A 17,486-nucleotide genomic window follows, 5' to 3' on the forward strand; every position below is an offset into this window, starting at 1 on the left:
CAGCATTGTACTCATTGGTCTCATTGCACTTACTATGCTGTTTCTTGTACCCATCAGGCTTTGGCCTTTTAACATTTCAGTTTGTGCAGATATTTTTAGCATTTGAAATATATTCTTTTTTTTCCTTGTTTTGTATTTTGCAATGAATGCTTTCAGACCTTGCAGCAAGCAGTTCATGCTGAACTGGAACTGCAACAGGAAGTACCTCAGAGAAAAGATACTTCTTTGTGAAGCTCTGGCTGTGCCATCTGTGCTTATTTTGTTAGACCATTTGGATTACGAGTATGTTGTACAGGAATCTTTATTGATTAGTGCTCTGATTCAGAATGCCAATCATCCAGAATGTTCCCAGGAGAATTTTCCCAGGAAAGAATCATGTTTTGTTTCAGCTACGTTGTAGGAAAATAATGTATTGTGTAGACAGTGTTATAATCTGCACCTCATGCTAGCAGTTTGATTGCTAATAAAATTTTTGTAAGAATTAAACTAGGAAAGGGGCAGAGAATAGCTAAAGAGCATCAGAAGTTACTTACTGAAGTTAAGTAAGTGTGAAAATGATCAATAGTCTGGATAAGAGGCTGCTTGGAGCCATATGCCAAAGCAGGAGATATGTACAATAAGTATTAAACAAATCATCAAAATTTTATCTGGACCTGCTAGCAGTTCCCTCAGTGAGCTGGCTGGGATTTAGTACAGAGGTCTTCAGAATGTTATCAGTTGGTTTGCTCCCTGATGACATCTGCACCCTTGTGTCTCTCTGGCTCCTGGGTATCATGAGAGTCAAGATTTTATGAGGTTGCTCAGATGGCTAGAGTGGAATTGGCAACAAATACAAGATGAAGCTATGAGAACAGACTATAGAGCCCAATTCAGTGGTCCCCAACCTTTTTATCACCGGGGACCGGTCAACGTTTGACAATTTTACTGAGGCCTGGGAGGTACTTTTATTTGTTTGTTTGTTTGTTTGTTTATTTATTATATTTATATACCGCCCTCCCCGGGGGCTCAGGGCGGTTTACATAATAACATAATAACAATACATGGAACAGTCTATAAAACATTTGAATAACCGTGCAATAATAACTGATAATTGTAAACATATAACATTATAATTGTATAATCAATAAACAATACAACGTTGCAGCATACATACAGGTCCAGAGTGTATAGGTGGTGTTCTGAGGGGGGGCGGGGAGCAGGGGCCCTTTGGTCACTGTTGGTTATATATATCTGGTCTCAACTGAATGCCTGGTGGAAGAACTCCTCCTTGCAGGTCCTGCGGATCTGTTTAAGCTCCGTCAGGGCCCTGATCTTCTCCGGGAGCTCGTTCCACCAGGTGGGGACCAGAACAGAGAATGCTCTGGCCCTGGTTGTGACCAGGCAGACTTCTTTAGGGCCAGGGACCTTTAGCTGGTTGGTAGCAGTGGAGCGCAGGGGTCTTTTGGGGGCGTAGGCAGGGAGACGATCCCTCAGGTACACTGGGCCCTGACCACGTATGGCCTTGAAGGTAATTACCAGAACCTTTAGTCTGATCCGTAATTAAACTGGCAACCATTACAGTTGATGGAGAATGGGCCGGATGTGGGACCTTCACGGTGTTGCAGTGAGGATCCTGGCCGCTGCATTTTGAACCAGCTGTAGTTTCCGGGTCAAGACTAAGGGCAGGCCTGCGTAGAGCGAGTTACAAAAGTCCAGTCTAGAGATGACCGTTGCATGGATCACTGTGGCTAGGTGTTCTGGGGCCAGGTAGGGCGCCAGTAACTTGGCTTGGCGGAGGTGGTAGAATGCCAGCCACGCTACCTTTGTGATGTGGGTTTCCATTGTGAGGGAAGTGTCCAGAATCACGCCTAGGTTCCTGGCGGAGTGAGCCATAGAGAGCTGCACACCATCCAGGGCAGGCAGACACGCTTCCTCACATGGGCCCTTCCTACCCAGCCACAGGACCTCCGTCTTTGAAGGATTGAGCTTCAGACGATTTTGCTTGATCCATCTCGTCACTGCTTCTAGGCAGCTGGCTAATGCTTCTGGGGGAGAGTCAGGGCGGCCATCCATCAGGAGGAGGAGCTGGGTGTCATCTGCATATTGATGGCAACCCAGCCCAAACTTCCGTACCAGTTGTGCAAGAGGGTGCATAAAGATGTTGAATAGGATAGGAGAGAGGACCACTCCCTGTGGGACTCCACAAGTAAGTTGTCGGCGGTCTGATGTTCTTTCTCCTATTGCTACCCTCTGTTCACGATCCCGGAGGAAGGAAATCAGCCTCGTATTTTGCCGAGGGATGTCGCCGCCACCTGAGCCCCTGCTCCACTTGCTTTCCTGCCGGTGCCCCTAAGTTCCCACCACCCACCTGGGGGCACTGCCAGCAGAAGCTGTGCAATGCCACGCCGAGGGGGAGCCCCAGCCATGGCGGCTGCTGGAGAGCACCAAAGGTGAGTTGGCGGCAGAGTGGTAGGGCAGCCCCCAAGGCAGCAGCCAGGGAGGAGGATGAGGAGGAGCCGCAGCCCAGTACCGACTGATCCACAGACCGGTACCGGTCCCCGGACCAGGGGTTGGGGACCACTGGCCCAATTGAAGGCTTATGAGGTAGCAGTGAAAGCAGTAAAAACAGATTATTTCTCTGCCTCCATTGCATCTGATAGCCTGCAACCATCTCATTTATTCAGATTGATTTGACCATCCCTTTGGTGTTTCCTAAAACTATTTTGGTTCTCAGCTGTGATTAATTTGCAAAATATTTTGCAGATAAAGTCTCTAAGCTCTGCATGGAGTTGTCTGCTGAATTGCATAGTGAGATGGAGGTTCTGCTTGCACATTTGGTTCTTTCTTGGACTATTTTGTCCTACTTCAAGGGATGGTCTCAGAGAGTTGCCATTGGGGAAGAGAGGTCTTCCCAATGAGGCCTGAATTGTGGGGTCCCGCATGATTCAGTCCTCTCCCCAATGTTATTTAACATATATGTGCAACCTCTTGCCAAGTTCATCAGGAGGTTTGGAGTTGGGTGCAATGAGTAGTCTGATGACACTCTGCTCTTCCTCCTGGTTAAGTTTCTGGGGACAGGGCTCTTAGCATTATCCCAGTGCCTGGTTGTGGTAGTCCAATGCTTGAGGGAGAGCTGGTTGAAGCTGAATCCATGAAAAGACATATTAGCTGGAGGGTCATGTTTGAGTCTCAATGGAGTCCAGTTGACAACTGTAGACTTTGTAGAGAGCCTCAAAGTGTGATTGTATTCTGTACTGACATTGGATAAACAGGTGTCCATCACAATACAGTGTTTTTTCAGGCTCACTAGCTGTCTCGTTTGTCTGGGTCAGACCTTGCCACAATCCATGCAATGATCACCTCCAGACTGGACTACCGTGATTTTCTATATGTAGAACTACCCATGAACATGCATTTGAAACTGTAGGTGGTCCAGAATGCAGTTGCCAGATTGCTGACTAGAACATCATAGTCAGCTCATATTCCTCCAGTTTTGTGGAAGCTACACTGTAATTAGTTTCCAGATCCAATTCAAGGCTAAAGTGTTAACCTTTAAATCCTTAATGGTCTAGAACCCTCATACCTACAGGACCACCTCTCCTTACAACCCCCACACCTTTCAGTCACCTAGAGGCCTCTTGCAGGTACCTGGTCACAAGAGGGCTTGGCTAGCTGTCACCAGGGGAAGGGCCTTCTCAGTTGTGGCCCTTGCCTTGTGGAATGTGCTCTTGGATGACTCCTTGTGCTGGTGGATTTGTTTATTTCTGGTGGGGCATGCAAAGCTGAATGGTTTAGATTTGCCTTGGAGAGTAACCACATGTTTGGACTGTTTAAATAGTGATATGGTGATAGCCACATATTTTAATTCTTTCATGTTAATATTTTATATTGTTATGTTATTTTTACCTTATTGCTTTTAATATTGTAAGTCATCACAAGACCCTTCAGGTAAGTAGTAACTTAAAAAATCTAATAAATAAAAATAAATAAACTATGTGTTTGCAGTTATAACAAGGTAATTCAGTATACTTATACAAGGAAATGAATTAGGTTAAATGCCTGACAAGAATAAAATGACTTTATAGGGCTTGATAGTTGTTATTATGTTAATGAATATGTTTACAATTAATTCTAAATACCTTCAGATAGATGAATGGTTTGACTTTCGTTCCATTTTAGGAATGAATTAAAAGAAGTTGAAGGTGTTTACAGTGATTTCTGTTTCAAGATAAAAAATACAGAGGAGGCAGTAATGCAAAATAAAAAACGCTTTGAAGAATTAGTCAAGGAAGAAGCACAAATAAAGGCTGACTTGGCATCTTGGCAAGCTAAAGTAATTTTTTAATCTCTATATGGAGGCAAATAAATTCTGTTAATGGAACAGCATATAAAAACCTTTAACATCTTGTCTGTTGAAAGCTGGGCCTCCTGCAACAGCACAAATAAATTCAATGGTATCTAGTGAAGTACAACTATCTGATGGAATATTTTTATGCTCTTCATGATTCTCTGACTCTCATCATCCAAACAGTGATGATCATCATGATGCTAAATATTCAACATTAATTTGTAAATGTATGTATTACATAATTATCTGTAAGGGGGACTCTGGGACCTCAATGGAACAAGTTAAATGTAGTCAAGATGGAAGTGATGCTGAACAGCAGGTTCGGTTCTTTAGCCAGTCCACTAAAGTAAGTGCATCTGGCATCATAACAAGGAGAGTGCCAGTGTACCACAAAGGCTCCAGTCATTCCTGGCTGTCACCACAAAAGAAGTAGGGGTGCACATTTTTTTAAAAAAATTGTATTAATTTCTGATCCAGATAGGCATGGTTTTTGTTATCCCTGTTTTGGGGATTTTAAAAGGTCCATCCACCATGAACGAGCTGGGGATCAGAGAGCACTTTCTCTCTCTTTATTCCTCCCTCCTTCCCTGCTCCTTCTGTCTTTGTGGTAGTGGCAGTGGCAGGGTCTAATTTCAGGTAGATTTTTTTTAATGACAAGATTGTCAGGTGCTAACATTGCCAGACTAGAAAGCTCTGCTCAAAACAGTTTCTGGAATGTATCAACATTCCCAAAATTTTAACATAATCTTCAGTTCTTTCTTTTGTGGCTTAAGAAATTTTGATGTAAATTGGTGGACTTCATGTTTTTTTAATGATGTGAATGAATGTTGAATGAGCAATTCAGTTATTTTTTTCTGTTTTAGATAAAACGTTTGACTTCAAAAATTGCTACTCAGGAAAAGGAGAACAAAGAACTACTAGATGAATTTCATAATGAAATTAAAAAGATGAATGATTCAGTAAGTTTAAAATATGTAAAATGTTTTTATACCACATTCAATGTGTTTTCATATTGTCATAGGATATTCCCTAATGTTTCCTAGAAATCCAGTCAGCAATCTGAGCTACAGAAACTAAAAGAAACACTGAAGAATAAACTTCAGAAAATAGCTGAGTTGCATAAAGAAAACAAATACCTTCAGGAGGAAAATGAGGAATTTATACAAAACTTCAAAACCATGTAAGTGTCATTTTTCAGACCTCAATGGTTCCTGTTGTTTCCTAACGATTTGAATCCCCAGTCCATGCTCTGACTTCATAGCACCTCTTCCACAAAAGACCATTTATTTCAGGGTATGTTTAAAAAGTTGGATCCAACCCGCCCTATATGTTCCACACTTCCTTTGAAAAGGAGTCGTGCAGCCATTTCATCATGTACTTGATCTGTGGTAGAACTTCCTTTAAAAAATGTTTTGCAAATGCACAATGGCATCATTACATCATAACATTGCCCCCCCCCAAAAAAACAGGGTTGAATGTAAAAAGGAGGAGGATTCACCATTGATTGGCCATTTGGATTCCCAGCAGATCTAGCAGTATTCATTGCAGGCGGTAGCCTCCTAACGCATATATGCATACACGAATCCAAGCAGATATAGTCACTAACCTCAAGTTGCCCCAGAAACATCCTGCCTTAGCACGTTATCCCTTTCTCACCTTTGAAAGAGGGTGGAATGCCCCTATGCTTAATAATTTTTAATAATTTCAATTATTTTAAACTTAATAGAATTATATAGAGAAAAGTGATTTATAAGAACCAACTCTTCTCTATTCAATGTATTTGTACATGATGTAAATCACCCTGAGCCCTTGGGAAGGGCGGTATCGAATTTTAATAAATAAATAAAGCTGCAGCCCAACCCAAACAGTAATACTGATAACAGAGAACCGCAACAGAACCATAGAAAGAAAGAAAAAACAATACCCAAGGCTCTTGGCCTCAGCCCCCCAACAATACCTACCCACACCACTCAGTACCCACCAAGCTCAAGCAACAGTAACAATGAAAAAAGAGGAACATTTTTTTACAAAATGATCTTCAAATCAGTCAAAATTTACTCTAGTGTTGATCAGATTAACCAGGTCTCTCAGGCCAGGCTGCACTGTAGTCACTCAGAGGAGCTGTGAGCTAATGCTACAACCGTTCTCTAAAACCAGTTTCCAACAGCAACGGAGTCAGACTCAGTCACACCCTTGCTTTTATGATCTCTGGCCAAAATACTATAGGAGAGCATTCACACTAGCCAGATGCTCTGCGTTACCTTCTGCCATGCTGATGGGTCGCTTCAAGAAAACCCCATTAGCTGAAAGACTGCCCCTGTAATTCTGGGGAGATAGAGTTAATCGAACACGTTCTCTTAAGGTGCCCTACTTTTAGCTCTGCGAGAAATAAATTCATCCTCCCATTACTCAGGAATTCCTCCACCAGTTCAAACAAAGAAAAAGTAAGAGCCAGTTTGGTGTAGTGGTTAAGAGTGCGGACTCCTAATCTGGCATGCCAGGTTCGATTCCACACTCCCCCACATGCAACTAGCTGGGTGACCTTGGGCTCGCCACGGCACTGATAAAGCTGTTCTGATCGAGCAGTGATATCTGGGCTCTCTCAGCCTCACCCACCTCACAGGATGTCTGTTGTGGGGACAGGAATGGGAAGGCGACTGTAAGCCGCTTTGAGACTCCTTCGGGGAGGGAAAAGCGGCATATAAGAACCAACTCTTCTTCTTCTTCTTCTTCTTCTTCTTCTAAAATTCCTCCTGTGGAATAGTAGGGGCCATATTATTAAGCAGGTTGCCAAATTTTGTGCGCATGTGCTTAGCACACGGGAAAGACAACTTAAGCTTATGTGAAGATTTTTAGAGGTATTTTACTATGCATTTTTTATAATGTACGCATCAATTATACAATTTTATATATTTTAAATTTTGTACTGGCTCCCTGATTTTGCAATTTTTTACTGTTAAATGTTTTTTCTCGCTATCTGTTTTATCTGGCCACAGTGCTGTATCAAATAAATTTGATTTGATTTGATTTGATCTCTGGCCATGCACAGAAAAATTTCTAAAAGAGCCAACTTTTATGATTGGCTAAAGATCAGCCCCCTCCCCCCCAATAAATTACTATTTGCCAAATCCTACTCCTCTCCCTCTGGTTACCTGGGAAACACCTGGGGAAAGCAAGGTTGTTGTAGAGTCTGCAGCTGAAGCGTGCAAGAAGCTTGCAACTTGCAAACCTCATTGCAAGGCCATTTGCAAAATGCTTTTCAATGATTGGCTCTCGCTTCCTCCAAGAGGCTTTTGCCATTGGTCTGCAAAGTTGTGTGGAAAATTTTAACAAACATAAATGATTTTAGAACATTGATGCAGTAGTTTTCACATTGCGGAAACAGTCATGATTTGATAAACTGTTTTATGAATGATTGTAGTCAAAACTAATTGGAAGGTGCACATTTTTGAAGTTCCTGAGCCTGTTATTGTCATTTTTCTTGTCCTAGCTCCCCTGCAGCTACCAATCCCTCTATGTCACTAGAGTGCTTTTAGGGCCTTTAAAAAAATAGCAATTGCTAGACTGCTATGTATTATAAAATTAAAAGGGGTTACATGCAAGGGACTTGCAGGAGGGGCTATCTCATGACCCCCACCTTTCCTTCTTGCTGTTTCTCTACCCCTTCTCTGAGTTTTCACTGGCAGTCTTCAAGCAAAGGTTGGATACACACTTTTCTTGGATGCTTTAGGATGCTTTGGGCTGATCCTGCGTTGAGCAGGGGGTTGGACTAGATGGCCTGTGTGGCCCCTTCCAACTCTATGATTCTATGATTCTAGTTTTTGTCTTTTTCTTGTTCGCTATTTTTCTCCCTTCTCTCACTCTTTCTTCCTCCCCCATACCAACTGTCATTCTTTTGCTCTCTCTCCTTTCTCAGTGCCTGCTGTCACTCTTCGTCCCCAGTGTTTTTCCTTTCTCCCATCCCTATCCTCTTTCCCCCTTCCATCGCTTACTTGGGGCTCCACTGGCAGCATCACTGTTCCCCTGGTCACATGACTGTGACCATTTTTGCAATATATTTCTAACTATATGGCTGTAACAAGCCTCTTTTAGGGTGCTAGATTTTTAAAAGCTACTTTGTGTTTAAGCTTTTATTGCTTGCATTTTTAATGGATTGATTTTTTGTTTTAATGATTTTTTAATTTTTGAGCTGCCTTGAGTTGATCTCTGAAGAGAGCATATAAATGTTTTAAGGAAAGAATAAAGAATGAACTTCTTGGAACTGGGAACAAGACAGATCTGTGGAACAGAAACTTGCTAGATAAGGAATCTTCACAAGACCATACACTAGAGATTTCACTAGTCTCCTAAAACATGTTAAAGTTAATTTGTAATATTTGGGGAAATTAAGAAAAAATTATGATCTGTGCTTTTCTTGGAAAGCAATAGTGACAAAAAACTAGAATACTTATTTTCCTTCAGTGTAGAAAATAATGCAAAATTAAAAGTTTGGGTTTTGTTTGTTTGTAACAATACCAGAGACATTTAATCCTGATAAACACTTGATAAATTTACTAGTGTTGTAAGATTTTTTTTAAAAATCCGTTTTGACAGCTCAAGAAAGAAAATAGAACTTCAGGCTGAAATTCGACTTTTGGTGAAAAATATTCATAGACTAGAAGAGCATTTAAAAAAAATCGCTAAGGAACTTTATGCTTCTGACTTGACTTACAATGAAGCCAAAATGAAATTGGAGGAAATGGAGCAAAACATCAATAAAGGAAAAATGCGTTTTAAGGTTGTTATATGTCATTCCATTATTATGATATTTTAATTGTATTCTAAGAGTTGAAAGACTAGACAGAGTAGAATGTTGTTGGTATAACATGATGGCATGTGCATCTGTGAATCCATTTGACATGATTCTCGCATAGAAACATTTGCCAGTTTTTTGCCTGCTTGGATCAGGCAAAGTCGGCTGAAACTCAATCTCTCTAAGATGGAGATCCTGTGGTTTGATATGATTTTATTGTATGTTTTATTGATGTTAGCCACCTCAAGACCCAGGCTGGGAGCAGTGGCCTAAAAATAATAATAACAATAACAGCAGCAACAATATCTTCTCATATATTCAAAGTACCCTTATTCAAAGTTGATTTAGGATGCATATCTCAGTTTCAGTAGCATCCCATAACAACCAGACACGTCTAGCCTTAACTCTTATGAGATAATTCAGTTTTCTTTGTGACCTCAAGGATTAAAATATCAAATTCACAAGTCATTGTACTATTCACAAGAAGAAAAGAACAATCAAAGCCAAAGGTTAAGATTAGCATGTATCCATCACAACATAATCTAATAGTTTTTTTTAAAAAAGGTATACTTTATCAAGAACCAATCTGCTACCATAGTCCTAATTTTGACCAACATGTTAGATAGTAAATATATACTGAGTTAAAATTGTATTATTATTTATTTTATTTATTTATTTATTTTATTATTGGACTTATATACCACCCCTCCTGGCCAGCTGACTTGGAGCGGTTCAAAACATTTTATAATTTAAGAAATTATACATTTTAATAAATTATATTTGTTGTATTTTCATATAGATTATATCATGGTTTGTTTGTTTTTATTTATAGAATTTAGAAGATAATGTGAAAAAACAAATTCGAGAAGAAATAAGTGCTTGGCAACTCACTCAGGTGAGAACAGCAATTTTTAATTCAGATCTTAATTTGAATTTCTGATGTGCTTCTACTTTTCCTATACACATGGGCAAAAATTGTTTTGAGAAATTGTTTTGTTTTCACAATGTTTGTTTGCTATAACCTGTGTTATCATTTCTTCAGAGCATGCAAATAAAAAGGTTATAATTTTCACTTCTTTAGAAAACTTAAATGCTGCCTATCCAAGGGGAAGATTGCTTCTGGATATGGGAGATTATTGTAATTACAATTTCCTGTAATACCTTGTAATGTACCTTTATAGCTCACACCTGTACTTATGCAACGAAGGCAATGTGGTAGTAGTGGTCTTAGCCCCCACTGACCCTCTGGGTAGCCAGCTGATACTGTCCTTTCTCTAAAGCCCCTGCTGCCATGGGGGCTTTATTCAGTCTCACCCAGCCAGCGATCAGTTGGAGGGTGGGACTGTCTGAGGGCACAGGGAGTGAGTGAGTGAGTATGTATGTATGTATGTATGTATGTATGTATGTATGTATGTATGTATTTATTTATTTATTTATTTATTTATTTATTTATTTATTTGGATTTTTATACCGCCCGTTCTTTGCGGCTCTGGGCAGTTTACATGGAACACTGCATAAATTTACATGGGACATTCTAACAATCTATAACATTATATAATTTTCATTAGAACATCACAATCTAACAGTACCAATTATAACACAGCATGAATAACAACAACGCTGGGGAGTTCAGTCATGGCAGGTCATCTGAGGGGGGGACGAGCAGATATTCTGAGTTGGTTGACCTAAAGCAAAGGCCTGGTGGAGGACCTCCCTTTTGCAGGCCCTGTGGAACTGTGGGAGTTCAGGCAGGGCTCTGATTTCTTCAGGGAGCTCATTTCACCAGGTGGGGGCCAGGACCAAGAAGTCTCTGGCCCTTGTTGAGGTCTGACATGCTTCTCTGGGGCCAGGGATCTGCAGCCAGTTGGAGGTGGCGAGCGTAAGGCTCTTTTGGGGGTATAGGCAGGGAGGCAGTCTTTCAAATACACTGGCCCAAACCGAGTAGAAGAAGAGCACCTTACGCAGCCCTACCAAGCACCTTACCTTGCCCTACCAAGCACCTTACCTTGCTTGAGGATAATTACATGCACAGCAGGGGCATGGTCACCCATCCACACTATTCTTGAATTTTGCGGAGGACACCAGAATCACATATGCCCCATGGACATCTTTCTGTAAACCAGTGTAGTTTCTGTATAAGAGGAATTATAATATTCTAAATGTTCACAAAATATAGGAAATTTTCTTGTTATTATACTAGCCTTGAAACTAAGTGTGCTATGCACCTCATACTTGCATATGGATATGTATGTAAATCTTAATAAATACTTTGCAAATAATCTATCTATCTATCTATATATCTATCTATTGAACATGGAGGATGACTGGAGAATGGAGTAACTGGATGTGGCAAATGAGCAGCCTAGTGGAGGATGGGGGCCCCACAAGTCTCATGGGGCCACACTGATTATATCTAATTCTGAACAATGGCTTCAGTTTGTGGATTAAAAAATCCATCGATTTACATATAAATAAGGGGTATTATTCTACAAGCCTGCAGGATGGTCTAGGTTAGCAAAATAATATCACTGGGGGCTTATGAGACCACATTGTGAAAGTTGGAGATCTTGGTAGCACTTCTGAGGATTCCAAAACTTTGTAGGTATTAATGCAAAGGAGATAAGAGACTGATTTAAAAGACAAGAAAAAGGGAAAGTAAAGCTGAAGGGGAGAGGAGGGAGAAAGAGAAACCTGGAGATAGGGAAAGGAAACAGAAAAATGGAGGGAGGCAGAGACTGTTGTGGGAGAAACAGAAAAAGGTAACTTTGCTGCCCTGGCTCCCATGCGTGAGCACACATTCAGGGCTGATGAGGTGCACTGGGTCAAATGTTCACCTGTGCGGGAACAGGAAGAGGCTGAGCAACCTGCCCCAGCTCAAACTCTAGCCTGCAGCCAAGCATGAAGCCTTTAGGGTGAGAGAAGGAAAGAAGAGAGGCTCTGATCTGCCCTTAAGAAGCAGGGTCTTTTTAAAAAATCTGTTCTGTAATTACAACAAAAGATGAAAGGGAAAAAAAACCACAGAAATGCTGGGAATTTAGCCTTAATGTATAAAAAAATTAAGCTGCTACTGAAGTAGACTATATATAATCTTGGGTGTTCTTATTTGGTTTTGTGTTTGAGAGACTTGATAACTGATTTCAAATATGTATTTTGTTTATATTTTGAGCAGAAAAGAATTAAATCCTTGTATGCAGAATTAGAAAAAAAGAAAAAAGAGAATGCAAAGTTAGAAAGTAAAGTTCAAAAAGCATTAGAAGAAATTGAGAATAGTGTGGCTGTACAATCAGAATTACTAACAAAAAATAAAGACAAACAAAATGCATATATTAAGGTAAGTTTAGCTAATTTGAGCAACTCTATATGTTTCAAAAATATCCTTGTAGTTTTTTATTATTAAATATTATTTACTGTTTTGGCAACTGTCAACTGGTTGTGTTAAAATGGTGGTCATTAGTGCCTCAGGGGAAGAGCCTCTGCTTAGCCTATTGAAGGTCCCAGGTTCAATCCCTGATTTTTCCAGGAAAAAGGACAAGGCAGTAGGTGTTGTGAAAGACCTCTGACTGAGGCTCTGGTTAGCTTCTGCCAGTCTGAGTAGACAGTACTGATCTTGATAGACCAATTGTCTGGTTCAGTATAAGGCAGTTTTGTATATGTTTATTTTCTGTCTAAACTTCATGCTTCAAACTTGTGATTGAAAGATAATTTTCATCTACAGAACCTTATAGAATTTAGCTTTCTCCTTAATACTATATCTGCAGATAGTTGCTGCAGTAGAATTATTGCTTGTTTATACACTTTTCTTTCTATTTGCTCAACTTACTCTGCCCTGATCACTGTCAAGTCTTCAAAAAGAAAAAATCCCCTTTGCGAAAGATGCTGCGTGAGGAGAGAAAAGGACAAATAAATGTTAAAGTGGCATTATCTTAATGCAAAGCCTGGAAAGCAAATAAAAACACAACCCCTGTTTTTTTAAAAGACCCTCTTATTTAACATTTTGGTTTAAATGCCTACTGTGCTCATTGTGCCTATTCTGAAGAACATGTATAATGTACTTGCAAAAAAATCAAAGCTTTCATTCCTAGATATAGAATCATAGAGTTGGAAGGGATCTCCATGGTCATCTAGTCCAACCCACTGCACAATGCAGGAAACTCACAGTGACCTCCGTTCCATGTCTAGATGATGTTCACCACAAAAAAACAGAATACTGGCCAGTCTGGCCTGGAGGAAATTCACCTCCTGACCCCCCCAAAATGGTGATTGGCATTTGCTTGGGCATACAAGAAGGGCCACAAGAGTCAAGCACAGACTCAGTCCTTTCTGCCCATCCACTCACCCCCTGCCTAAGTTCACAGAAACAAAATGCCATTTCCATAATAATGGAAACCAAGACTGGTTTCTGGAAGTGGCATGACTAAAGATATAAAAATTGCAGAAATTTGAAATATTGGAACACTCATCCCCATTTTTCTAGTTGGGGTGGTAGTTATTTTTGGGGAAATTATAATGTATCCCATATTTTAACAAACCTAAACTTTTTAAAAAGAAAAAGTTTGAATCTAGTGGCACTTTTAAGACCAAGTTTTATTTGCGGTATAAGTGTTTATGTGCATGCACACTTCTTCTGTTGTTTGCGCTGTTTGAAGTAATGTGCATGCACACTGGATGGGAGGTTTCATAAACAAATTTACATTTGAAATAATTTTTTGAGCAAAACCAATGTGAAAAAATGAGTATTTTAGAAGACTAATAGATATTATCCTTCCTTGTTGGCATATAAAATATAAATAGTTTAATACATAATTTAATATTATGCAGATAAAGTTTAAAATAATTTATTTAAAATTTTATGTTATTGATTTGTTGATTGCTGTTATAATGGCTTCCATAAAATACAAAAACTACACAGCTAATAGTGTTTTCAAAGTAGCATAATAATGGCAGTGATTAATACTGTTAGCCCTTCCCTCGTAAAAATGTAGTAGAGACTGTGACAAAGATCACATCATTAGTCTTCCAGAAGGGTATGGCAAGTATTATATATCTTTGTCCTGAACTAAATATATATGTTGGGTAAAAACTTGGAAACAAAGTTCATATAAATAGCCTTATGGATAGGTTTTTAGTCTATTTTTTCTTGCTCATGAAAGGTATTCGGTGCACATATTTTAATTATATATGATGACGTGGGAACCTTCAAGGACTTGTGAAAGGTGTTGCATTTCTACCACCTCCACTATTTTTTGGATTCCATTCCTGAAAGCCCCCATAGACTCTCCACTTTTCCTGCCTTCTACTTTCATTCTAGAGTTGCCTGGAGATCTTTTGAAATCACAAAGGATCTCCCAACTAGATCAGTTCCCCTTAGGGTTACCAACTCCACATTGGAAAAATCCTTGAGGTTTGGGGATGGAACCTTGGAAGTATGAGGTTTGGGGAGGGAAATTAGCTGAGCCATGTAAGTTGGGTGGTATCAAGTCATCCAGAGGTTGCTTCCAGGCCTATAATCGCCAGCCTCTAGGTGAGACCTGGACATCTACCGAAATTACAACTGAATTTAAGACAACAGAGATCTGTCCCCCTAGAGAAAATAACTGCTTTGGAGGATAGACTGTATGCCATTATGTTCAGCTGAGGCTTCTCCCCTCTCCAAATCCTTCTTTCCTCAGACTTCACCACAAAATCTCCTGCAATTTCCCAACTTGGAGCTAGTAACATGCACTACTTTTATCCTGTTTTTTTTTTTTTAATCACCCAACGTTGGGCTTTGTTTTGTTTTTAATTTCTCATTATTCTGCAAACCTGGAGCTCTTTTTAGGCTTGTTGGAAGGTCTGCCCTTTTTCATTCACAGCTCCAGTCACTGGATTTAAATATCCAAAGACTTGACTATTAGTATGTAGATACTTACTTGTCAATACAGTGGCAATGTTGAGTTCTCTAAAAAGATGTTTTTAATGGCAAACCAGTGAATATTTGTATGACAGAAACATTGTTAGCAAAAGTGAGGTAAGTGATATTTTGGTGGACCATCACTTAAATTAGACTTTCTATTGTTTTATGGATGATAGCAAATTTATTCACCTATAGTTTAGTAGAAGTTCTATATTAACCACTTTAACAGACGTACAGTGCAAGAAAGCTAAAATTGTATCCAAAAGTACAAAACTCATCATGGATACCCTCTGTCTTAAATATGTGAATCTTCTAGATCAAAAAACCATGCAGCTAATTCCACATGCACAAGGGCCTTTTGGACTTCTCTTTCTTTACCCCATGTGGAAAGCTTCTTTTAAAATTTGTTTCAACACTTCTATCCTACCTTGAATCTGAGGAGAAAAAGCAGGATAGAAATGTTTAAAAGTGATAAATATAATTACATACATTTAGTAAGGTTGCCATTCAAAGGCACTATTCTATATAGCCAAGATGGTCGGATTACATCTCAAATGAGCCAAGGACTTGCTGGATGGTGTTGGGCATGCCATATTTTTTCAGTCTTGTCTCTGATATTAAAAATAATGATCTCTTTCATAGATCTATAGCAAATTACTGCAGGTGACAAATGACAATACTCCATGAAAAGCATCAGGTCCGTCCGATGTGGTGGTCCTCTGAGTGGCCCTCAGTAGGGGACATTTCCCCAGTAGGGTGATGATACTCCCCTACTGAAGTCCGATCAGAGGCTATTCCCTGCCCCCTTCCTCCTCCTCCTCCTCCATGCTGCTTCCCGGGATGTGGTATGAGGAGGAAGAACCGGCAGGAGGTAAGCTGCAGAGTTGGGGATGGCTATTCTGGTGCACTCTGCTATGCCAGCACTGGGCTTTCCACCTTCCTGTTCACCAGGAAGCCAAGGAGGGCCATCCAGGCATGCTCCACTGTGGCTGCCCTGCGTTCCCCACCCTCCTAGCCATGGGAAGAGCTTCAGCAGGCCATCCAGTTGTACTCGCTGCTAGGCTCACCCTTGTCTGCAAGGGCCCTTCTGCCCTCCTTCTGTCTTTCTGCAGCGTGTTTTTTAAATGGGCTTTCCTCTTAGTTATTAAGAATAATTTGACTACTATTGTTTCTAAAGGACTGAGGAAGCTACACTTTGTAGCCGTTACACATGAACCTCCTAACCCCAAGGCAAAAGAACTAGTCTTTGTATAGATAGGTGCACTCTTAGGGGTGATGTCTCTGATGGAATTGGGAAGAAGATAGATGGAAACTTTAAATTGAGCTTGGTTATATACATAAGAAAGAGAAAAAGTGAAAAAGGAGATCATGAAGATTGAAGAATATAATAAATCATTCCAATACAAGTCACACAAATTGAGTACTCAGCAATCAGCATGACATTAAACAATTCTTAATGAGGCTGTTCTGTTAAGTTAGATGTATTCACCCAACTCTGAGGCTGCATGTTCAGGGGAAGAATCTGGGCAGAGCAAAGCCTTCTTCTGTCATAATGGTAAAAGGACAGTCTGGGGGTAGGCTGAGCCCATGGATGGGTCCTCAAAAGTTCAAATGAACAGGAGGAATATGTAGGTATAATAATACATGAACTGTTGCTTGGCTGCTTGGCACCTTTGCTGTGGAGTTCTACAGGGATCCATCTTGCTCCCCATCTTGATTTCACTGGTGGAATGCCTATCTCTTGGAGGCTCACCTGGTGCTTACCATACTCTAAATTTGGTAGTCAGCCAAAACCTTTCTTTATTTCCAGGCTTTTAATTAAAGGGTAGATCTTTTAACACTGTTTCTATACATTTTTTTAGCCTAAGAGCTGTATAACTCACAATAAGGTGCTTGGTGTTTTTGTACTATGCTGGGTTCTTAATGATGGCTTATAATTTAGAATCTTTGTTGTGTTTTATGGGTTTTTAAATTGTGTTTTATTTTTGTTAGCCACTTTGGGCAGGTTTCCTGAAGAGTTATCACAGAAATATCCTAAAAAATACATAAATAGTCTGAATTTTGGATTATTCAAGTGATACTTAACCAGGCTAAATTTTGAGAGTATATCCCACATTACTAATAATTGTGGATCAGAGCAAATGTTTCCTCTATTTAATATCCCATAATAAAAAGTAAATTTGGCTACATTAATATGATAAATGTATATGTTGTCTGGAATTCATGAACAAAATGTATGTATTGGGTTGTAATTAGTAAAAATTAAAGAAGAGCACTTTCCATTTTAATGCATTTTGCACAGAAACTGGATTTGATACCCCCTTTTTTGTCTATATTTTTCAGAAAATAACTGAATTGAATCAAATGCTTAAAGAACTTGAGCAACGAGAGAAAAAAAGAAGAAAGGAATATGAAGACAAAAAGATTTTTTTTCAAAGTCAATTAATTAATATGCAGGTGAATGTGCTAATATA

The 17,486-nt window shown here is 39.7% G+C and overlaps 1 protein-coding gene across 11 annotated transcripts in view; it reads left to right on the forward strand.

The window, feature by feature from the left end:
- The window catches only part of CCDC178 (coiled-coil domain containing 178), a 178,584-nt gene that overhangs the window by 24,042 nt on the left and 137,056 nt on the right, over positions 1 to 17,486 (forward strand). For all 11 annotated transcript variants that reach the window (XM_077352498.1, XM_077352503.1, XM_077352499.1 and 8 more), the window contains 7 exons: positions 4,159 to 4,312; positions 5,191 to 5,286; positions 5,371 to 5,507; positions 8,921 to 9,104; positions 9,952 to 10,014; positions 12,289 to 12,450; positions 17,356 to 17,469. In XM_077352498.1, the coding sequence (XP_077208613.1) occupies positions 4,159 to 4,312; positions 5,191 to 5,286; positions 5,371 to 5,507; positions 8,921 to 9,104; positions 9,952 to 10,014; positions 12,289 to 12,450; positions 17,356 to 17,469 (910 nt within the window). The remainder of the gene's footprint in view (positions 1 to 4,158; positions 4,313 to 5,190; positions 5,287 to 5,370; positions 5,508 to 8,920; positions 9,105 to 9,951; positions 10,015 to 12,288; positions 12,451 to 17,355; positions 17,470 to 17,486) is intronic.

Source organism: Paroedura picta, chromosome 9, assembly GCF_049243985.1.
Source record: "Paroedura picta isolate Pp20150507F chromosome 9, Ppicta_v3.0, whole genome shotgun sequence".
Classification (NCBI taxonomy): domain Eukaryota; kingdom Metazoa; phylum Chordata; class Lepidosauria; order Squamata; family Gekkonidae; genus Paroedura; species Paroedura picta.